The sequence below is a fragment of the Onychomys torridus genome, chromosome 7, assembly GCF_903995425.1.
Source record: "Onychomys torridus chromosome 7, mOncTor1.1, whole genome shotgun sequence".
NCBI lineage: Eukaryota > Metazoa > Chordata > Mammalia > Rodentia > Cricetidae > Onychomys > Onychomys torridus.
The window spans coordinates 101,482,901-101,506,926 of NC_050449.1; the positions used below are offsets into that span (position 1 = coordinate 101,482,901).

The 24,026-nt window shown below is 44.3% G+C and overlaps 1 protein-coding gene across 2 annotated transcripts; it reads right to left on the minus strand.

The window, feature by feature from the left end:
- Nucleotides 1-566: 566 nt before the first annotated feature.
- On the minus strand, nucleotides 567-21,089 carry Iho1 (interactor of HORMAD1 1). Of its 2 annotated transcripts, none has more exons than XM_036193679.1 (8): nucleotides 21,045-21,089; nucleotides 19,269-19,334; nucleotides 14,843-15,017; nucleotides 11,547-11,710; nucleotides 6,043-6,091; nucleotides 5,554-5,641; nucleotides 3,762-3,865; nucleotides 567-2,306 (listed from the first exon to the last, which is right to left on the minus strand). In XM_036193679.1, exons 2-8 carry the CDS (start codon nucleotides 19,322-19,324, stop codon nucleotides 1,203-1,205), a joined length of 1,740 nt encoding a protein of 579 aa, XP_036049572.1. In that variant the 5' UTR covers nucleotides 19,325-19,334; nucleotides 21,045-21,089; the 3' UTR covers nucleotides 567-1,202. The 2 variants fall into 2 exon arrangements, with proteins under 2 accessions (XP_036049572.1, XP_036049571.1); XM_036193678.1 differs by lacking the exon at nucleotides 21,045-21,089 and adding an exon at nucleotides 20,871-20,986.
- Between the last annotated feature and the right edge of the window lie 2,937 nt (nucleotides 21,090-24,026).

Here is a 24,026-nt window from a genome sequence, read left to right on the forward strand (position 1 = left end):
TGTGGATTTCTAGGGAGCTAAACTTTTGAATGGCAAGTGCTTTAATTGCTGAGTCATCTTCCAGGCCATTTTTTGGTTTTAGTGGTTTTTTTAATTACAAAGAAATACTTATGTGTTGCAAAAATTAAAAAATTTCAGTCAGTCATGGTGGTTTATGCCCATAACCCCAGTATTTGAGAGGCTGAAGAAAGGGGATTGCCATGAGTCTGAGCCTAGTCTGGACTTTATAATGAATTCCATGTAATCAGTGTCTTCAAAAACAAAAATAGAGCCAGGCGGTGGTGGTGCACGCCTTTAATCCCAGCACTCGGGAGGCAGAGGCAGGTGGATCTCTGTGAGTTCCAGGCCAGCCTGGTCTACAGAGCAAGATCCAGGACAGGCACTATCAAGATATAAATGGAATGTCAAAGGCTAGTATAAAAGCCTATTGCTTGGCCAGGGGTAGGTGGCCCACGCCATTAATCTCAGCACTTGGGAGGCAGGGGCAGGCAGATCACTATATATTTGAGGCTAGCCTGGTTTACAGAGCAAGTTCCAGGACACAAGGCTACACAGAGAAACCCTGTCTTGACATTAAAAAAAAAAAGGTCTACTGCTTTCTAACAATATAGGAAGGTCTACAAATATATTAGCTGAGAATTGAGACATGCTTGTAGTACCAGCACTGGAGGCTGAGGCAGGAGGATTGTAAATACAAGGCCAGCCAAGCCTACATAATGAACTCCTGTCTAATAGTGTGTCCTGTAATATGTCCTCTCATGCAAAAGACAAAACTCTTTGACAGTATAACAAGATTAAAAAAATAATAAATAAAGGTATCCATCAGGTGTAGGGACTGTTTCAAGAGCTAGTTATGCAGCCATGAGAATTCTGAGTTCTTCTAGATTGTATTCATAAGGAAGTTATGCCCCTTCCTTTCACCAGATACACACAACTGCCTTCCTGATGCCTCACCACAGGCTAACTGAGCTTGTCAGCTTGTCACTGTCTCTTAACTAAGGATGTACTTACTTCTATATCTTTGTCATGGCCCATAATACTGGATTCTCACCCATTACCTACTGACCACCATTAGCCAGGGCCTCTCACTCTGAGGCTAGATAGGCCAGCTTCAAATACTGTATGCTACTGCCCAGTTCAAATGTTCCAAGGTTGTCTTTCTAAGATCAACGAACCATCAGCTGAAGTCACTGTAAGCAGCATTAGAAGTTATCATCACTGCTGTCAAAATCAGGATCGAAGAGCAAATTCTTCCCTCCCTTCCTACAGAGACGAGGCTCTGGGTTTTCAAGGCTGAGGTCACTGAACCAATTTATCTGCTGATCCCCCTGGGAACTGCTGGATAAGCACTCCTGGTCTGGGGAGGAGCGCTGGGTAGACTGCAGGATTCCCCCGTGTGCTTCCCTTGCTGTCTTACTGGTCCTCACTCTTCTTCCTAGACTATGGCGGGCTGACTTTGTGGAGCTTCTTGGAGCCCACCAACTAATGAGGGGTCCTTGTGGGCTAGAAACTGGTGACTGGAGACTTGCATGCTTAGAGATGAAAGTACAGGCCTTCCTTGGGGTTTGTTCTCTCTTCCTAGCTAGAAGCCTGCCTCTCTGTGATTTCCTGAGTTGCTGCTTTTTGCCTTTCCTCCCCTTTCCTCGGGTCCTGCCTTTCTGTTCAGTTGCTGACTGTTCAAACGAGTCAGAACACATGCTTTGGACTTCATATTTGGGGCAGACATTCTTCACTCTGGATTCAAACTTATTCAAGTCCAGTTGTGAGGCTTCTTGGGCAGTTAGTTCCTGGTCACTGCCAGCCTTCTGGCTTGGGAGGCTAGAGCAGTGGTTACTGAGGCTTCTGGTGGTGATAACCCAGTTCTTGCAGTAAGTCTGCATGGTCTTGTTCTTCAAATGCTCATTTCCTCTATGGGGCCCATCTGTTGGCAAAGCAGCCTTTCCAAAGTCATCACTCTCTGCTACTTCATCCAAGATGCCAAACTCCCTAGGCCTCTGGGAACTCTTGCTGGGATTCCCTGCAAGAGACACCTGGGCCTGCTGAGCAGCTGGCTCCTCAGAGGTGTATTTTTCCTGCCTGGTAAAATGAAGGCTCTGGGCCTGAGCTGGTGAGGTCTGGGAGGTGCTGTCTTTCAGACGCCCAGCTACCTGAGGTGCAGAGATGAGTTTTCCCAGCTCTCCTATGACACCAGGCACATTGAGCTGGCCCAGCTTCTCACAAAGCTGCTGGAAGTCCTTACTCTGCTGGGCAACTAATACTTCAAGGTTCTTCAGGTTAGATTTCATCTCCATAAACTCAGCTTGTCTCTGGGAAAGGTAGTGAAAAAGAGAGTGACGGTTACCATAAAATGTGACAGCAGATGTGGGTGTGGTAGCTCATACCCTAATCCCAGCACTTAGATAGCTCGTCAAGAGGATAGCATGATGGGGCTGGAAAGATGGCTCAGTGACTTAGAGCTCAGGTTAAAAGTACTCTGGGGTTGGGGATTTAACTCAGTGGTAGAGCGCTTGCCTAGCAAATGCAAGGCCCTGGGTTCGATCCTCAGCCCCCCCCAAAAAAAAGTACTCTGCAAGAGGACCCAGGTTCAGTTCCCAGCACCCACATGATAGATAGCTTACAACCATCTGTAACTCCAGTTCCAGGAGATCTAATGCCCTCTTCTGACTTCTATGAGAACAAAGCACAAACATGGTATAGAGACATATATGTAGGCAAAGTGCGCGCGCGCGTGCGCGCGCGCGCGCACACACACACACACACACACACACACACACACATATATAAAATAAAACAAATTAATTTTAAAATATAAAGTAAAAAGAGGATTAGCTGAATCTGAGGCTAGTTTGAGCTACACAGTAGCTTCTAAACAGCCTGAGCTATAGGAGAGAGACCCTGTCTCAAAATATAAAAACAAAAAAACTAAGGGAACCAACCAGTGGACAAAGTCTTCTGTTTGGTTGGAACCTTCACCTTACTCCTGCTTGATGATCCAGAAAGCCCCATTTTCTCTCTCCAAACCCTGCCCTCTCAGAGAATCTCCAACAAAGAAAAAGGGCCAACTTCCTCCGCTGTTGCTGCTAGCAGCCCAAGACCCTGCCTAGACCATACTAGACCAGCTTGTGGCGAACACATCATCACTCTGCACCTACAAACTATATAATCCCCTGCTTTAGTTCCAGGGTATGACTTCTCTGGTTCTTTGCTCAAATAAACCTGTTATACTTTTTCAGTTCAACTTGATCTAGCTTACTGTGTTTGTTTGTTTTATTTTTTGAGACAGGGTTTCTCTGTGTAACAGTTCTCTGGCTGTCCTGGAACTCACTTCATAGACCAGGCTGGCCTTGAACTCACAGAGATCCGCCTGGCTCTGCCTCCCAAGTGCTGGGATTAAAGGCCTGTGCCACCACCTCCCAGCTTGGCTTACTATGGTGGCAGAGAAATCTATTGTCTCTCATAGAGTAAGCACTGCCACACTCTGAACAAGGCCTGAGCACACATGCTGCCAGGGAACCCTGAGGGTAGGCTGTATCCTGACTTACTAAAAAGAACCATCCTGGTTTCTGGTCTTGGATGAAAATTTCTCACACACTAAGTGTCTCTCTTGGTCTTAGAGACAAAGCCAAAAGCACACCAGGGCATAGCATGTATCTTTAGCCTCAGCTACTTGGAAGGCCGGGACAAGATCACTTGAGTGCAGCACCTCAAGATAAGCCTGGACAACAAGGCAAGGCAAAGCAACAGCTTGCATTTATACTTACAGCTTCAAATCTCTTCTGTATCTCAAGGATGGCCTGTTCCATATTGCCTTTGTCTCGTACTGCTTCAAACATCAAGTCACGCTGGACCTGTGCAGTCTCTTGAACTAAATACAAAACAAGGACAGTTTTTCCTAATAAATTTTTTCCCCATAAGTACAAAGAGAAGCACCTATACCTTTCAGGATTATATAAAATACTTTGTGTGCAATGCCTGATGCAGAAAGAAAAATAAACAATAAATAATAAACAAATGACAAGATGGGCGGTGGAACTTACTCTGTAACCAGGCTAGACTCAAGTTCACAGACAGCCCCCTGCCTCTGCCTCCAGAGTGCTGGGACTAAAGGCGTGCACCACCGCCCAGCTCTCCTTTACTTCTTCTGTCATGGCAATGGAAAGCTTGACTGGAGCACTGACAACTGAGTCACCCTATCACATTATACAAGGGACATCCTCATTTGCCTTTGTTCTCAGCATTGCTAATTCTTGTGAGGGCAACAGTTCTAGTTCTAACATCTCTACACAGATGGACAGTTGCCCTGTGTGTAGCCAAGGTTGGAAATCAGTAGCTAAACAGTACAGTGCTTCTTTTCAGACAGATGGGAATTATTTTATGTGCTACTCAAAGGCATTGATTTTTGTAAATCATGAGTAATTCATCCCTTGGCATGTGAATAAGCTGACTTGAATTAGTTTAAAATAAAAAATAAACAAAATGAAACAAGTACAGATGCATAATTATCTATTTTTTTTTTAGAAAATTCTAGAGAAGTATTTAGCTAAGGAGAGTTGTGCATTGACTGTTTATAAGGGCGTTCATCTACATGTAAAAACACTTAATTGGTGGGGGAGGGGATTTACAAACCTCACACTATATCTGACATTGAGACCAAGGCTGATTCACCACAAAACAATGCTCCCTGAAACCAAGGCAGTGAGAAGAACAGCAGGAGACTGGCATATTTCTAACCCCTAAGTGGGTATGTCTACGGACAGCACAGCGGACAGCCACGTGAGACTAGGGAGGCTGCTGATTCATTGTAGGTATGAGGTATGAAGGCTGGCAGAACCACCACACCCCGAGACAGCACGATTACTGAGTAGAGGAGTAGTACAGCAGAAAAGCCACCACGGGATTAATGTTAGCATGGACTAGAAAGATGACTCAGAGGTTAAGAGCACTCCTGCTTTTCCCCAGGACTGGGTTTGACTCCCAGCACTTACACATTGTGAAGGTTTACAACTGTAACTCTAGTTATAGGGGATACATCTACATTCTAAAGTCTGAAATATCTAATAAGTGATGTTCTCTAATATATACTTCTATAACACAGCTGTTCCAGACCAGCCAGGCCGACACAGACAGACTTTTCTCAAAAAAAAAAAAACAAAAAAAAAACTCAAAGGTTTACAAGCAGGGTGTGGTAACACAAGCCTTTAATCCCAGAACCTGGGAAACAGAGATGGGCAGATCTCTGTGAGTTCCAAGACAGCCTGGTTATAAGTTTCAAGTCAGCCAGGACTATGTAGAGAGATACCCTGTCACAAAACAAAACAAAATAAAAACAAACAAAAAGTGTTGTCACAGAGCTGTAGGGTCCACTATCCAGGCCCAACTTTATCCACCTACCCTCTCATTTTAAACAGTGTAGAATCACACTCTGGAAACCTGGCTAAGGTCAGAAGGGTCACACTCATGGCTCACTAGTGCCCTCTGCTGCTAACATCAACCTTGAGAGGCTAACAAAAATTTACAAATAGAACCAAACAAAAATAAACCTGGGACACTCACTTGTCTTGGCTATAGTCTCCAAAGAATCCAAAATAGATTGGCTTCTTGAACTGAGATGTTCCTCAGACTTTTCCACAGATGTCTGCAGCTAAGAAACCCAAAATTAAGAAAGAATCACATGGGGACGGGAGAAGTGGTTCAGGTTGGGAGCACTGACTGCTCTTCCAAGAGACCAGGGTTTGATTCCCAGCAACCACATGGTGGCTCACAGCTGTCTATAATTCCAATTCCAGTGAATACAATACCTTCTTCTGGCCTCCAAGGGCACTGCACACACGTGGTGTATAGACATATATGCAGGCAAAACACCCAAACACATGAAATAAACATAATTAAAAAAAAAAAAAAGACAAGAAAGCACAAACTGTTGTCTGTCATCAAATCATGGAATGGTAAACATGCTGCTAGTCTACATTTACTGATGCCACTACAATGATTACCATTCCTAAGATACACAATGCTAATTTGCTGCAACTTAGCTCTACTTACCTTGTGAATGACTTCTTGAAAATGAGAAACAAAGTTGTACAGCATCTCACTATAGTTAAGAAAAAAAGGCGGGGGGAGAATAAATCTTTGTGCCATATTGAAATAGCATATAACATCTGATTATGGCAGGTGTTCATCTAGCATCAAAACACTGCTTGATCAGAGTTGGAAACTCTAACTGAGAAATCTCAGTTTCCAGCCAAAACTCAACTGAGTTCCAATGCAAATCACATTTTTCTTCTTTACATCCTGCTGCTTCTTTATTTTCCTTTTATTCCTATTTTTTTTAGATGTATTTATTTTGTGTGAGTGTTTTGTCTGCATTATATGTGTCTGAGCACCATACACATGCCTGATGTCCAAGGAGGTCAGAAGAGGTTGTTGGATCTTTTGGAACTGGAGTTAAGGATGTTTGTGAACCACCATGTGGGTGCTGAGAACCAAACCTAAGTCCCCTACAAGAGCAATTAGTACTGAGCCATCTCTCTGGCTCTTTTTCCTGATTTTAGAAGCAGGTGGATTCTGTGAGTTCAAGGCCAGCCTACATTGAGTTCCTGGCCAACGATGGCTACATGGTGAGACTGTGTTTCAAAACAACAAGCAAACAAAACCATGCACACAAATAGTTTTATTAAATTACAAATTTTGGCGCATGCCTTTAATCCCAGTTCTCAGGACGAATAGGCAGGGGGATCTCTGTGAGTTTGAGGCCAGCCTGGGGTACACAGAGTAAGTACCAGGACAAAAGCTGTCTCGAAAAACAACAAAAAAAAAAAAATTCTTTTTTTAAATTTACATTTGTTTCATGTGTGTGTGCACACAAATGCACAGCACCCATGGGGAGGCTAGAGAAAAACTTGAGGGAATTCGTGCTCTCCTTCAGCCACAGAGATTCCAGGAATTAAAGTTAGGTTGTCAGGGTTATCAATAAGTATTTTTACTGCTGAGGTTTAGCCACCAACTGGTCCCCTGCCTTTTTATTACATTCATTTAGAGTGTATGTGTGTATTGTAGACGTGGAGGTCAGAGAACAACTTGTGAAAGTTAGTTCTTTCTTTTCACCATGTGGGTCCCAGGGATTAAAATCAGGTTTTGTAGCAAGTTCCTTTACCCATGCAATGTATTTTCAGTTTTTATTCTAAATATTTATAATTTTATTTGTATGATCAGTCTGTAAGTACATATTTATTGCACCATGTATGTGCCTGGTGCCTGTGGAGGCCAGAAGAGAGCACTGGATCCCCTGAAAGTAGAGTTACAGTTGTGAGCTGTCATAAGTGCTGAGAACTGAACCTGGGTCCTCTACAAGAGTAGCAGATGCTCTTAACTGCTGAGCCATCTCTCCAGTGCCTCAGTCAGTGTTTCTAACACAGGATTACATATTAGTTCAGTCTTGCCTGCAATTCCTGGTAATGCTCCTGCCTCAGCTCTCTAAATGCTGAGAATTTAGAGAGAAAACCATCATGTTTGGCTTCCGATTTCCTTTCTTTTCTTATTTGTTTATTTATTTGTGTGTGTGTGTAGGAGGTCAAAGGACAACTTTTAAGAGTCAGCGCTCTCTTTCTGCCATGTGGGCACTAGGGATTGAACTCAGCTTCCTGTTAGGCCTAGCAGGAAGCACCATCTTGTTGGTTCTAGCTGAGATATATTTCTTTTCTTTTCTTCCCTCCTCCCCACCCATGACAGGGTTTTTGTATAGCCCTGGCTATCCTGGAACTTGCTCTGAAGACCAGGCTGGCCTTGAACTCAGAGACCCACCTGTCTCTGCTTCCTCAGTGCTGGGATTAAAGGTATACACCACCACTGGGCTTCTTTTCCATTTTTAAGATAAGGTCTCATTAGGTAGCCTTCATTGGCCTGGAACTTTATGTAGACCAGCCTGCTATTGAACATTAATGATCTGCCTGCCTCTGCTTTCTGAGTGCCATTACTGAAGACATGCACTACTATATCCAGTTCAAATTTTTGTTTTGTTCTTTTTTTTTTTTTTTTTTTTTTTTAAAACGGTTTCACTATGTAGCTCTGGCTGTCCTGGGACTAAATTTGGAAAACCAGGCCCTGAACTCACAGAGATCTACCTATCTCTGCTCAAATGCTGAGATGAAGGAATGTGCCATTATGTCTGGCTTAAATTTTAATTTTAAATGTATGAGTACATATATGTAAGCACAATGCCTACATATATATAAGTACATCATGTGTGTGCTTGGTGTCCCCAGGATCCAGAAGATTCAGGTTCTCTGGAACTGAAGTTATAGATGGTTGTGAAGGACCATGTTGGTGCTAAGAATTGAACCCAGCTCCTTGGGAAGTGCAGTAATAGTTCCCCTAATAATCCTAGGGGATTTTTTCTTTTCTTTTCTTTTTTTTTTCCTGAGATAGGGTTTCTCTGTATAGCTTTGAGCCTTTCCTGGAACTCACTTGGTAGCCCAGGCTAGCCTCGAACTCACAGAGATCAGCCTGCCTCTGCCTCCCGAGTGCTGGGATTAAAGGCGTGTGCCACCACTGCCTGGCTGGATTATTTCTTAATCAACTAAATAAGAAACTTCATATAGAACAGCACTTGGGAAGCAGAGGCAGGAGGATCTCTGTGAGTTCGAGGCCAGGCTGGTTTACAGAGCAAGTTAGTTCCAGGACAGCCAAAGTACACAGAGAAACCCTGTGTCAAATAAAAAGAGAAAAGAAAAGAAATTCTGTTCACATCCAGCTGTACATGGTGACTCATTCCTTTAGTCCAGCACTGGGAGAGGGGAGGGGGTGGAAGAGGTAGTTGAACATCTGAACAAAGTCAGCCTGCTCTACATAGTGAGACCCTATCTAAAAAAAAAAGTGAGAAAATAAGTCTTAAACTTTGACTTAGGAATTCATCTATTACACTGGATTGAGGGTATCATTCAGTGGTAGAACACTTACCTAATGTTTGAGAAGCCCTATGTTCAATTACCAGCATTACACAAGACAAAAATCATGTACCATAGACACATCTAGCCTGGTGTTGATAGTGGCACAGGCCTTTAATCCTAGCCTTCAGAAAGGCAGAGGCAGGCAGATCTCTGAGTTCAAGGCTAGCCTGGTCTACATAGTGAATTCTAGGACAGACAGGGGCTACACAGAAAAATCTTGTCTTGAAAGACCAAAATAATAATAATAATAATAATAATAATAATAATAATAATAATAAAAAATGTCATCTAATATCCTATGCTAGATGATCTGAAAAGATAAAAATTAAATTAGAAGGCAGAAATTTAGGCAGAAGTAATATAATATTAGTTGAATTTTGCATTTTTTTAAATAGAGTTTTTGTTTTCCAGAGACAAGAAGCTACATTCAAATCTACAAGTCACACTGAGGAAAGCAAAGAGGAATTACCAGCTTAGTGTTAGTGGCTCATGCCTATAACCCCAGCATTTGAGAGGCAAAGGCAGAAGGATTACTACAAATTTAAAGCCAGTCTGGGCTATACAGTGAGGTCCTGTCTCAAACAAAAGCATATTAGAAAAAATAAAAGGCTAGAGGTTTGAGTACAAGGGAAGACAGCTCAGTGGGTGAGTCTTTCTATATAAACATAAGGTCTTGAGGTCTATCCCAAGCACCCATGTTAAAGCTAGGCCATACTCTTTTTTTTTTTTTTTTTTTTTTTTTGGTGGGGTGGGGGTTTCGAGACAGGGTTTCTCTGTGTAGCCTTTGAGCCTTTCCTGGAACTCACTTGGTAGCCCAGGCTGGCCTCGAACTCACAGAGATCTGCCTCCCGAGTGCTGGAATCAAAGGCGTGCACCACCACTGCCCGGCCATACTCTTTTAATTGCAGGGTCTCAATAGCCAGCTAAGCTAGCCTAATTAGTGAGCCCCAGGTCCTGGTGAGAGACCTTGCCTCAAAAACCAGGGCAGGGTAGGTGGGAAAACAGCTTAGTGGTAGAATATTTGCTGTTTGGAGCCCCAGCATGTATATAAAAGTCAAGCACAGTGATGCATGTCTCTAATTCCAGGGCTGGGGCTACAGAAACAAGATCCTTAGGACTTGCTAACTACCTAGTGTAAGATGAATCCATGAGGTCAAAGTTCACCAAGACAAAAAATTAGGTGGAAAAGAAAAAAGGTGGAGAAAGATAGAGGAAAATATCTGAAGCTCACCTCTGGTCTCCACAGACAGGGACACACACACACACACTGTCATGGCTAGTTTTAATTGTCAACTTGACACAATGCAGAATCACCTGAGAAAGGAATCTCAGTAAGAATTATCCAGATTAAGATCATCTGTGGGTGTATTTCTTGGTGATTGTCTTGATTACATTAACTGTCATGGGAAGACTCAGACTAAAAGTGGGCAGCGTCATTCCCAGTTGTGGGTCCTGGACTGGGTAAGAAGGGAAGAGGACATGCTTGCGTGCATTCTTATCTACTCTCCAACTGTGGATGCGCTGCCAACCAGCTGCCTTACGTTCCTGCTGTCTTGACTTCTCTACAAAGATGGACTGTAACCTGAAATGTGAGCCCAATGAACTCTCATCGTTAGGTCGCTTTTGTCTGGGTATTTTACCATAGATAGCAACAACAGTGAAACTAATACACAAGCAAAGTGAAGAAAAGCAAGAGTGCTTTGCAGTTTCCGTTTGGAGATGGTCTTCAGCAGTTGGTCCAAACTGACCTGCAAATAGAACTCACTGTGTTGCCAAGGACGACCTTGAACTCCTGACCCTCCTAAAAGCTGGGATTACAGGTGCGAACCCCACCCAACAAACAGCTTCCAATGTTGTCCTTATTTTTCATTTAGTATTTTTTATTTTATTTTATGGAGATAGAGAATAAACCTAGAGTCCTGTCATGCTAGGTAAGCACTACTGCTGATATACACATGGAGGGCAGGCTACATGATACCCTTAAAAGAAAAAAAACCAAGTTAATCTTTATCAATGTGCAGGTACATTACCCAAAATAATGATGACCTGACCAGAGACAAAAGAAGGAAGATTCCTCTCATGGGTTGTGACATCCAGTTTCTTCTGCTCCTAAACACTGGAGCTCCTAGGTTAGACTTCCAGACTTAATGAGCAGCCATCTCTCACCTTCCTTCTATGGCCCTCTGATTCATACTTATATCACTGGTTTTCCTGGTTCTCTAGCCTGCATATGACAGATTTATGGGATTTCCATAATAAATCAGATTCTTTATCTTTCTCTGTCATTGATACCCACACTGTGTGTAATACTGATTCTGTTTCTATTTCCTACGCACAACCCTAATACATGCTATTATACTGAAACTGAATTTTTTTTTTCAAGACAGGGTTTCTCTGTGTAGCTTTGGAGCCTGTCCTGGATCTTGTTCTGTAGACCAGGCTGGCCTCGAACTCAAAGACTGGCCTGGCTCTGCCTCCGAGTGCAGGGGTTAAAGGTGCACCACCACCGCCTGACTGAAACTGAATTATTTGATTACTGACAGAACATTTGTTCCCTTCAGAAAACATGAGCTTTCTCATGCTCTTAAAAGGTGTATGTACCTGTCACATTTGTCCGTTGCCCTTCGTTTTTTCTCCTCGAACTGTTTCAAGAGTCCTTTTGATTTTCCAACTGGCAAAGGAAGAGAAAACAAGCCTTCATCCTTTGTATCGCCTCCAAACAACTGGGGCTTTGTCTGGTATTTTGTAAAAATACTAGGTTCATTCTGTTAAATGGAAAAAAAAACAAAAAACCAACATCAAATTCCACACACTCTTCTCTGTACAATGCAGAATATAATGGCATTTAAGTACCAAGCATATGGTTGAAAATAAAGCATGGCCGGGCGGTGGTGGCTCACGCCTTTAATCCCAGCACTCGGGAGGCAGAGGCAGGTGGATCTCTGTGAGTTCGAGGCCAGCCTGGTCTACCAAGTGAGTTCCAGGAAAGGCGCAAAGCTACACAGAAAAACCCTGTCTCGAAAAACCAAAAAAAAAAAGAAAAAAGAAAAGAAAGCACGGAGCTACATTATTTGTATCTACCAGGAAATTATAATAAAGCAATTTTCTTTTTTATTTTTGAGACAGGGTTTCTCTGTGTAGCTTTGCGCCTTTTCCTGGAACTCACTCTGTAGACCAGGCTGGCCTCGAACTCACAGAGATCCACCTGGTTCTGCCTCCTGAGTGCTGGGATTAAAGGCGTGCGCCACCACCACCCGGCTTTTTTCTTTTCTTTTCTTTTCTTTTTTTTAATATTTTCATTTTTTTATTTTTTTATTTTATTTTATTTTTTTGAGCTGAGGATCGAACCCAGGGCCCCAACCCTGCAATTTTCTAAGTTAATACAATTTTTGCCTTATCAGCACAAAAATATTAAAATTTTAGCTAAAATGGTTAAAACCAACTGAACTACATTTATAGGAAAAAACCAGAAAATGATTTACTCTGTCTCTGAGATGTGGTATTAAAGTTTCACATTAATATATTTTTAGCTTCTGTTGAACTCAGTATCTGTTGATAACTTCCACAAGGCTTATAAAGTACACAAGCTGTAGTACAAAGAGCCATTTCCTGTATTTCTTAGGAAAAATGTGTTCTAAATATTCAGGAAGTGAATGTATGCCTTTATATCACTAGCATCAATTAAATTATTTTTTGGTTTTGGCTTTTTTCTTTCTTTGTTTGAATTTATTTTTATTTTATGTACATTGGTGTTTTGCCATGGGTGTCTAGTCCCCTAGAACTGGAATTACAGTCGGTTGTGAGCTGCCATGTGAGTCCTAGGAACTGAACTCAGGACTCTGGAAGAACAGCCAGTGCTCTTAACCACTGAGTCATCTCTCTAGACCCTGATTTTGACTTTTTTGGGACAGGGTTTCACTGTGTAGTTCCTGGCTGTTCTGAACTTTGCTCTGAAGACCAGGTTGGCTTCCAACTCACAGAGATCCACTTGCCTCTGCCTCCCAAGTGCTAGGGTTAAAGGCATGAGCCACTGTTGCCTGACTTAGCATCAATTTTTGTACTGAAATCATACATATAATGATTTTCTAACCTAAAGCGCTGAGCTAGCATTATTCACCACATTATTGATACAGGCAAATCTAAATATAAAATTACATGTAATTCTAGACTAAAAAAAAAGTTAAAAGATGGTGGTACATGTCTTGAATCTTAGCACTCAGAGGCAGAGGCAGGAGGATGGCCTTTGAAGGGAGCAGGCAAAAGCAACTTGGCCTAGGCACTGCCATTTTGACTTGAGACTCCATTTTACCTACAGGGGGAAATAAAGTTCAGGTTCCCAAGCCCTGGGGTAGGCTTTCCAATGACTGATCAATTCCTCCTTAAACAACAGAAATGGTCAGTTATATCCCTTAATTCTCTTTAAATATTATCGCTGTTCTTAACAGAAAGAACAAATGAATCTGGCTGGTTGGACTAAAAAGCTTGCATTTTGTGTTGGTTGACCGTGATGGAACACACCAGAAAGTCCCTAATCTTTGACTCCTGATTGGTGAAAATTGTAACTGTAACTTGGCAACAAATGTTTGTGGCTCTTGAGCTTATAAACCCTGCCAGGAGAAACATGGTTTCCCGAATCCTTGTCCTTCAGCAATGACTAATCAGTCACCCTGTGGTTAAGGTGTGCGCCACTGCCGCCTGGCCAGCCTTGAGTTTTAAGTTAGCCTGGGCAACACAATAAATTCTAGTCTAATCTGAACTACAGAGTAAAATGAGGAGGAAGAGGAGGAGGACGAGAAGGAGGAGGAGGAGGAGGAGGAGGAGGAGGGGGAGGAGGAGGAGGAGGACTCTCTCATCTCCTTGAATGAGTGCAAGGTTACAGATATAAGTCTGACTTCAACATGAGCTCTAGGAATTCTAACTCAGGTCTTCAAGTTTATAAGCAAGCATTTGTCCCACTGAGTCATTGTTCTAACACCCTTTATTCCTATCTTACAAAAGCGTCAAGTATGATGGTGCATGCCTTGAATCCCAGGATTCTCAAGCAAGAGGCAGGCGGAACTCTGTGAGTTCATGGCCAGCCTGGTCTGCAGTTAGTTCCAGGCTTTGTCTAAGAAAACAAACAAACAAATAAATTCATCTTAAAAAGCCATTGTTTCTTATGAATTTTCATAATAGTATAAGATTAGGCTAGGAAATATGAATATTTGCCTCTCCCCAAAAACAAATGGTCAAGGGACTGACACTACTCTATGTTGTTTGGGCAATAAAAGAAACTATACATATAAGTGGTTTTTGTTTGTTTTTTTTCAAGATAGGGTTTCTCTGTGTAGTAGCTCTGGCTGTCCTGGAACTTTCTTTGTATACCAGACAGGCCTTGAACTAACAGAGATCTGCCTGCCTCTGCCTCCCTAGTGTTGGGTCACCACTGCCTGGCCATAGAAGTGTTTTAAATTTCAGACTTCTAGATTAATTAAGTCAGTCATGAATCAGCTGGGATGCTTTAATCCCAATACTCAGGAGGAGGCAGACAGATCTCTAATTCAAGGCTAATTTGGTCTATATAAAGGGTTCCAGGACAGCCAAGGCTACACAGTGAGACCCTGACTCAAAAACCAAGCTAAACCAAACCAAATGTCATCAATCAAGCATTAATCCATTTAGGATAGTAATCTTCAGAGTACAATTCTAAAGTATGTTCATATTCCAATAGAATAATTCTCTTTTTGGCTTATCTCCATAAGAACTATGAAATATGTGCAGAGAAATTCCAGAAATCAGAGTTAGGATGGTGGCTTATACCTACAACCCCAATAAACAGGAGGATGAAGTTTAGACTGGCCTACACAGCAAGATTCTGTCTCAAAAGAAAAATTTTACTAGCTGAAAATCAGACTCACGTCTACAGAATTCTGTTGTGTCTGTTTTGGATGTCTTGAGTAGGCACCAACATCCAAGGTCGTGGACAGAATCTCTGAATTTTCTGGACAAAACTGAGATCCAAAGAGGAACTGGGAATCACTGAGAGAAGAGCAATCAGTCTGATTACTATTCCAGTTAGATGGTTTAGTGATCCTGAAATGAAGCAAGAAAACATTAAGTAAACAAACATCCTGAACAAATGAAATCATAACTCATAGCCACTATTTCAGAATATTTTGTTTTGCTGTTGACACAGGATCTCTCTGTTCTGGAGCTCTGGGTGTGTTTGTGTTGACCTCTAAGTGCTCTCTACACTGCCTTGATGACCTCACAGAACCCCGAGGAAATTATGAATGCCCACATTTGGACTCTGCCAAATGGAGAACAAGCAAATGGAAATTCAACAGAAAGGATGGACACAACTATTCCTGTATCTCGGCATTTTGAGCTGTAACACCACTGTGGTGGTATTGTGTTCCCCGAAATAAACTTATCTGGTGTCAGAGAATAGGACAGCCACAATATTAAACATGAGGATAGGCAGTGGTAGCGCACGCCTTTAATCCCAGCACTCGGGAGGCAGAACCAGGTGATCGCTGTGAGTTCAAGGCCACATCGGAAATAGCTTTAATCCCAGGGAGTGACGGCAGAAAGAGAAAGATTATATAAGGCGTGAAGACCAGAAACTAGAAGCATTTGGGTGGTTCAGCATTCAGGCTTTGGAGCAGCACAGTTCAGCTGAGATCCATTCTGGATGAGGACTCAGAGGCATCCAGTCTGAGGAAACAAGAGCAGCTGAGGAACTGGCGAGGTGAGATAGCTGTGGCTTGTTCTGTGGCTTGTTCTGTCTCTCTGATCTTCCAGCGTTCACCCCAATAACTGGCCTTGGGTTTGATTTATTAATAAGAATCTTTAAGATTCATACTACACACCATATTTTAGACAAAAGTTTATAAAACTATTAGGGGTTAAGAGACTGACTCTTTTTTTCCTTTTAAGCTGAGGATCGAACCCAGGGCCTTGTGCTTGCCAGTCAAGCGCTCTACCACGGAGCTAAATCCCCAACCCAAGAGACTTCTTTTAAAAACAAACAAATTTGTGCTAGGCGGCGGCGGCGGCGGCGGCGGCGGCGGCGGCGGCGGCGGCGGCGCACACCTTTAATCCCAGCACTCGAGAAGCAGAGCCAGGCAGATCTCTGTGAGTTCAAGGCCAGCCTGGTCTATGAGATCCAGGACAGGCACCAAAGCTACACAGAGAAATTCTATCTCGAAAAAAAAATAAACCAAAACAAAACGAAAATAATTTCGTTATTGTTTTATTGCTTTTTTGCGACAGTGTTTCTCTGTGTAGTCCTGGACAACCTGAAACTTGTTTTGTAGACCAGGCTGGCCTCAAACTCACAGAGATCCACTTACTTCTGACTCTCAAGTATAAGGACTAAAAGTATACACCATCATGCCTGGCCAAAAATAATTTTGAGTACAAAAAAGTAAAAACTGTTAGGAAAAGTGCTCAACAGGTAGAAGCACTTGCCACACAAGCCTGGTAAGCTCACAACCTGGAACTCATAAAAGCAGGAGAGGAGAATCAGCTCCTCTGAACTTCACACACATACCATAGCATGTGTACCCTCCCCCAAACACACACACACATACACACACACACACACACACACACACACACATTTAAAAAGTAGAACTTGGGGTTGGGGATTTAGCTCAGTGGTAGAGCGCTTGCCTAGCAAGCGCAAGGCCCTGGGTTCAGTCCTCAGCTCTGGGGAAAAAAAAAGTAGAACTTTACTTAAAATGAATTCTATTACATATCATTTTTGTGAAATTTTTTTTTTCCAAGACAGGGTTTCTCTGTATAGTTTGGGTGTCTGTCCTGGAACTCACTCTGTAGCCCAGGCTGGCCTCAAACTCACAGAGATCCGCCTGGCTCTGCCTCGAGTGCTGGGATCAAAGGCGTGTGCCACCACTGTCCAGCCATTTTTGTGAATTTTAAAACCTATCTAAATACATATTTGTAACCTAACATTTGGAAAGTGAAGGAAGGGGAACAGGACTGGAGAGAGAAGGAGCTGTAACAATACAAACACCCGAGCCTGAGCTGGGGATGGCTTTAACCCTTTACAAGCCTTTAATCCCAGAAACTCACAAGGCAGAGGTAGGCAGATCTTTGTGAGTTAAAGGCTGGCCTGGTCTACATAGTGAGTTACAGAACTGCCAGGGCTATGTATAAACTGCCTCAAAAAGAAAACAACCACAAAGCCTGGTATGGTGGCTCCTACAATTCCTACTGTAATGCTGGCACTTAGGAGATGGGGGCAGGAATATAAGGTGTTCAAAGGCAGCCTGTGCTATGTAAGACCTTCACACAGCTGGGGGTGGGTGGCCCATGCACTTGGAGGCAGGTGTATCTCAGTGAGTTCAGGGCAAGCCTGGTCTACAAAGTGAGTTCCAGAATAGCCAGAGCTGTTACATAGAGAAACCTTGTCTCAAAAAACAAACCAACCCAAAACTAGAAATGGGCCAAGTGGTAGTTGCACATGCATTTCAAAACCCTGTCTAGACAAACAAGAAATGGGGCCAGCAAGATGGCTCAGTGGGTAAAAGTGCTTGCCCCTAAATTCAATCCCTGAGGCTCACATGTGGAAAGAACCAGCTCCCACATGTCCTCTGACCTCTACATACATGATATAAGTGTATGCTCACAAACAAACAAACACACACACACACACACACACACACACCACAATAAATGTAGAAAATTTAACGACAAATTAAGCCTTACTATGGACTGAATGCTTGTATCTCTGAAAGTCTTTCTTTCTTTTCTTTTGTTTTTGTTTTGTTTTTGTTGTTTTTTTGTTTGTTTGTTTTGTTTTTGTTTTTTAAGACAGGGTTTCTCTGTGTAGCCCTGGGTGTCCTGGAACTTACTCTATAGATCAGGCTGTCCTGGAACTCACTCTATAGATCAGGCTGGCCTGGAACTCACAGAGAGTTCCAGGCTGGCCTGGAACTCTGCCTCCCAAGTGCTGGGATTAAAGGTGTGCGCCACCACTGCCCAGCCTCACATAGGATTGTGCCTTAAAGCAATGATAGAAATGACAGAATTAAACAAAGTTTTCTCTACTTTATATAAACAGCAAGACTTTTTTGAGAAATAAAAAGAAGAGTAGGTTTTAAAATAATATTTACTTAATTTTATGTGGATGTGCTTGCATGTATGTATATACATACCATGTACCCCGTGTTTAGTGCCCAAGGAGGTAAGGGTGTCAGATCCCTTGGAACTAGAGTTACAGATGGTTGCAAACCACCACATGGGCCCTGAGAAATGAACCTGGGTCCTCTGCAAAAGCAGTAAGTACTCTTAACTGGAGCCATCACTCCAGACCCTAGGTTTTTCTTTTCTTTTTTTTTTAAATCAAATTGGCAAGTTTCTTTGGGAAAGTGTTAGGAAAGAAAGAAACTATCCAGTGATGAAGGCATGCAAAAAACAATTTAAATCCCTTTTCAGAGAGAAATGGGCGGTTTATTGCAGCCTGGTGGACACTCGTCTAAAACCTCAGTGGACAGTGGACACAGCATGCACAGTACCCCACTGGGTCTTGCTGGCAACTGGAGCGGCTCTTCTCTTCAGAGCAGCTACAAATTACATTACCAAACAAACAGACATTGATCACTGTGCTTATTTTATTTCTTTCTATTCCAAAAGCATTGCTTAATTCAGGTCAGTTTCAAGATTTGGGGCTCTATATCATATTCTCACAGATCCAGTCCCAAGACTGAATGTTGTATACAGAGCTGCATTGATACTATCTATGGGTGTGTCTGTGTAGATGTTCAAATGTATAGCCATGTGGATGCAGGTGTACCTATGGGGGTGTGTGTGTATAAACAGCATCTGCATGGAAATCAAAGGACAACACTGGGTGCTTGCTTGTCCTTAGGTGCCTTCCATCTTTTGTTGGAGACAAGGTCTCTCACTGGAACTCTGCCACACAGGCCAAGCTGGCTAGCCTGTGAGCTTCCAGAGCTGTCTCTATCTCCCAACTCATCATGGATGGGATATCAGGCACATGTCACTGTGCCCAACTTTTTATATGGGTTTGGGGATTCAAACTCAAGTCTTCACACTTGACAGGCAAACACTTTACCCTCGGCTATCTCCCCTAAGCTGACAAACCTTTTCCAACCAGAAAATAAGTGGAAGGAAAAGGACAAGCATAAAAAGGAATAGCAGTAATGGAGGAGAAGAAGAGAGGCAATATAGAAACTCTAGCATCATTCAACAGCCACTCCAGCTATAGGATGAGATTTTCTAGGAAATCAATAAAACCAGGACTTAAATATCAAAACAAAACAACAACAACAAAAAACAAAAATCTAGGAAACTTACCCAGAGCCTGAGGGAATGCTGAGCATCTCTTTGATATTCCAGACATTAAAATTCATTTTAATACTTCTATTGGAGAACAGAGAAATATTCAGAACATTAATACAGTAACATTTACAAATGTACTAATTACATGTAAGAACATTTCAGCAGTTTTGTTCTCATCCAAATGGTGAAAAATTCCCCTACTTAATGTGCCCGAAGTAAGACCTTATCAGCTACCAAATTGCACAGTGAGCCAGATGTGTTGGTTACACACCTGCAATCTTAACTCTAGGAGGTGGAAGCAGGAAACTGGGACAAGTTTAATGGCAACCTAAGCTGCATAGGGCGTCTGACAGAACTCTGTAAATTTGAAGCCAGCCTTATCTACATAGTGAATTCCAGGCCAGCTAGAGCTACATAGTGCTACCCTGTGATAGGGGCTGGAGGGATGGCTCAGTGGTTAATAGTACTGACTGCTTTTCCAAAGGACCCAGATTTGATCCTAGCACCTACATGGCTGGCAGATCACAACCATCTGTTAACTTGAGTCCTGAGGGCCCCGCCACCCTCTTCCGGCCTCCTCAGGCACTGAATGCATGTGCTATACAGACAAACATGTAGGCAAAACATCCACACAGATATATAAATTTTGAAAAACTTGTGGTAATGCCAATCGTAGTGGTGCACATCCATAATTTCAGCACTAGAGAAACCAGAACAGAGGACAGAGAGTTCAAGGCCATTGCAGACTACCTATCTTGAGGTGGTCTCCGACAAAGGGCAAGGGTATATTCTTATTATTCTCTTGACTATGTCTAAGGCCCACATGGGCTAATGTCCTCAGCCTCAGCTTGTCCTTTGTGCTTTTATTTGTTTCCTGTTAGCTAAATGACCTTTTAACTTTCCACAGAACAGCCAAAGCCCTCTCCTTAATGATTCTACCAGGCAAGAATACAAGGTAAGCCATTCTATCAAGGAAAATGACACCTTCAACGCACACATTTGAACCTTTCAAGCGCGGGGTTCCCTGCTCATTTATCAACCCATCTTTAGTAAAGAAAGTCTGAAAGAAGAAAGTGAAGCCACTACGTCTACAAGAAAAGCTCTGGAGGAATAAAGGATGTGTGTGGACAGAGAGGTCCCAGCAGGCAGAGACTCCTCTGAGAGTTTTTGTTTGGTTTTCGAGACGGTTTCTCCGTGTAGCCCTGACTGCCCTACAACTCCGCCTCCCAAGTGCTGGGATTAAGGGCGTGCGCCGCCACGGTCTGGCTTCCAGCTTAACCAGAGACCCGAAACTCCCCAGGGCGCTCAGGCCGTCCTGGAACCTGCTATCGCCCGTCGCAGCCCCGCGAACCCTCCCAGCGCCCCTCCACACCCTGGGTCCTACACCCCCACACCGCCCTCCCGCCCTGCCCGGTCTTCCTCGGACTTCCGCTCCTCTTCCTCACAACCGCCAGGAGGAACCCTTGCTCTCGTCGTCTGGTCAAGAATCTCCCCAAGGCTAAAGAACAGCTTAAGGGGAAAGGTGCCGGCTGCCGGCCCTGAGGGCACAAGTTCGATCCCCAAGACCCACACGACGGGGGGCAGGCGAGAACCAGTTCCCCCGAGTGGTTTCCAGACCTTCGCCCGAGCCCCGCCCCGTCCGTGAGTGTCCTAACACGGTTCCCGGCGCCCTCCCCGCTCCGGGGCCGTCATTGCTCCGCAGGTGCTCCCGGGACGGGCGGACGGGCGGACGGGCGGACGGACGGACGGACGGGAGCTTCGGCGTCTGCGATCCCCGTCCTGACGCCTCACCTCCGGCGCCCGCACCACACGCGCACGCTTGAGGCTTCGCGGAGGGACGCGTGCGGCCGGGAAGCCCCGCCCAGGTGCGGCCCCGCCCAGGTGCGGCCCCGCCCAGGTGCGGCCCCGCCCCCGGCGCTCGCCAATGAGAGTGCCGCGCCTTGGCTCCGCCCCGCGGCCGCGCGAGGCCCCAGGCTTCTAACGGTTTTAACCGTCCCAACGGTTTTCCGTCCCCTGCCCCGGGCGGGGACGGGCGGAGCCCCTGAGCGGTGAAGAGGCCTGCTGCTCCCGCGCTGAGGAGAGCCGGGCAGTGTGGCCCACTAGGCACGCCGCACCCTGCTGCCACAGAGGTCGTCCGTGTGTTTTTTGAGACAGGGTTTCTCTGTGTAGCTTTGCCTGTCCTGGACTAGCTCTGTAGCCCAGGCTGGCCTCGAACTCGCAGAGATCCGCCTGCCTCTGCCTCCCGAGTGCTGGGATTAAAGGCGTGTGCCACCACTAACCCCCAGCTGTGAGACCTTATTCAAAGCAAAACAACAGCCTGGCAATGGTGGCCTTTAATCCACCATTGAAAAAAACAACATAAACAAAACAACAAAGTAAACCCAACTAATAAAAACGACAGAACAGCCGGGCGGTGGTGGCGCACACCTGTAATCCCAGCACTCGGGAGGCAGAGGCAGGCGGATCTCTGCGAGTTCGAGGGCAGCCTGGTCTACAGAGCGAGATCCAGGAAAGGCGCAAAGCTACACAGAGAAACCCTGTCTCGAAAAACAAACAAAAAAAAGACAGAACAATTATTATAGCAGTGCCCACAAACCTCAAAGTAATTATACTAAGTAAAAGTCAGACACAAAAGAGCACATAGTGTGATAGTGTGTAGTTCTATTTATATGAAATTCTTAAAAATGCAAAGGTATCTGCAGTGAGAAAACATTGTGGCCAATGGTGTACACTTGCAATCCCAGCACTCTGGGTGGAGGAGGCAAGAGAATCAGAAGCTTAAGGTCTTTTTGGCTACTGAGCAAGTTTGGGGCCAGACTAGGATACATGAGACCCTGCCTCAAATAAAGTAACAATTGGAAGTCAGGTATGGCGGTACATGCCTGTAATCCCTGTAAGGAAAAGGGCTGGCTAGACCCTGACCCTGGAGCCCAGAATTAGGGAAGGATGGCTTAGATAAGGCCAGTGAGAGAAACACAGTTTAGCTCAGATCAGAGCCATCTCTGCCCCTGTCCAACTGACTTGTGAAATCAACCAATCACAGAGCAGGACAGCAGAATCCTGGCCCTAGGGCCCAGGACCAGGGAAAGAAACACAGCCTGTGTTTGGGACCTGAGCCAGAGAAATGAACACTTTATCCCCAAAGCCAGAACCCAGGAAATATGCCCTGACTCTGAAAGTAGTACCAAAATAACACCCTTGGCCCCTAGAGTCAGAGTCAGTGAAAGAAATGTGCCCTGGCCTTAGACATAGTGTTAAAAAGCCAAGAAAGGCCAGCGAAAGAAACACACCTCTGCCCCTCGCCAAAAAAACTGGCCAATCCCTGGGCAGAAAAAAACTAACCAATCACAGCTGACTCCGCCCCCTGGACATCCCATATAAACTGCCCTGCCCAGTTAGTTGTGGCTGTTCTCTCCACCCTGGTAGAGGCAACTACTCTCCTGGACTCCTCCTTCCCAAATAAGCGTCTTTCTCAGAAAAAGAGCTTTGGGCTTCATTCATTCACTGATGCACAGAAGAACCTTGCTGGGACGTCCCCTAGTGGACTGAGCAAGAGAGAGCTGGTGACACTGAGCTGGAGATTGCTGCTCTCCAGGAGAGGAGCAGCATTGCTGTGTCCTGCGGGGAGACCATCCCCCATCACACCAGGTATACCCTGACTTTCCCGACGAGTCAGGACACCCTTCCTTGCTGAAGCAGTTCCAGGCCTGACTCTCCAGAGAAGTTAGAAAAATTCCCCTTTCCAGGGTGGGGCTGTCTCTTTGCGGTCCCCGCCATTACAGCTGTCCTACACAGCTCCAGGTGTCCGGGACACTTCAGGGCAGAGCTGTTCCGAGCAGCTCCAGGTGTCCGGGATACCCAGCCCTCCAGGGCTGAACTGTCTCCTTGCAGTTTCAGCCATCACTGCTGTGCTACACAGCTCAAGGTGTTGCCTGACTCCCCAGGTCGTCAGGACAACAAACCCACAGAGATGCAAAACTCACAACCAATTTACTAACATTTTCCAGCACTTGAGTAGGTAGGAAAATCAATGCAAATGTGAAGCCATCCTGGCCTACATAACGGGTTCTAGCTTATCCAGGACCACATGGTAAGATCCCATCTCAAAACACAAGCAAAAACACAGAACCTGGGTTTTTGGGAACTATATCTTAGTGGCATATGTAACATATGGAAGGCCCTGGGCTCCATCATTGGTACAGCCAAAAATAACAGGCAAGTGTGGTGAGACCTAACATCCCAGAACCTGGAAATCTAAGGTAAGTGGATCAGGAATTGGAGATCAGCCTGGGCTACATAGCCAGTTTCTGGGAAGTCTGAAACACAGAACGGAAAAAACCTGTCTCAGAAAAAAAGATAGTTGGACCTAATGACTGGAAACTACAGTTTCAGGGCTTGGGACACTGAGGCAGTAATATTTTACTGTGAGTTACAAACCAATCTGGGCTACAGACCGAGAACCTAAAAACCAAAATAAGATTAAAACTTTAAAAAAGGCAAAGCTGGCTTGGTGGTTCAGGCATCACAAGGACTTCCATGTGACACAAATTATGTTCAAGACATGCCTGAGTGACTTAGTGTGACTGTCACAGATCAAAACAAAAGAGCTGAGGTGTAGTTTAATAGAACAGTGCTTGCTGAGCATACAGTGAGACCTGTGTTTGATTCCCACAAATAATGATGAGGTTGATAAAATGGTAGGATCATTACAGATAGAAACGTGGTGGTACATGTCGAAAATTCCAGCTCCCAGGAGGCAAAGATAAGGGAATT

Bases quoted from the DNA above. Each gene is read 5' to 3' on its own strand.
- Iho1 (XM_036193679.1), bottom strand. From the start codon at position 19,324: ATGAATTTTAATGTCTGGAATATCAAAGAGATGCTCAGCATTCCCTCA. The intron at 15,018-19,268 runs GTAAGTTTCCTA...GCTTCATTTCAG, and splicing joins AGCATTCCCTCAGGCTCTGG to GATCACTAAACCATCTAACT. The intron at 3,866-5,553 runs GTGAGTGTCCCA...TTTTGTATTTAG, and splicing joins GGAGACTATAGCCAAGACAA to TTCAAGAGACTGCACAGGTC.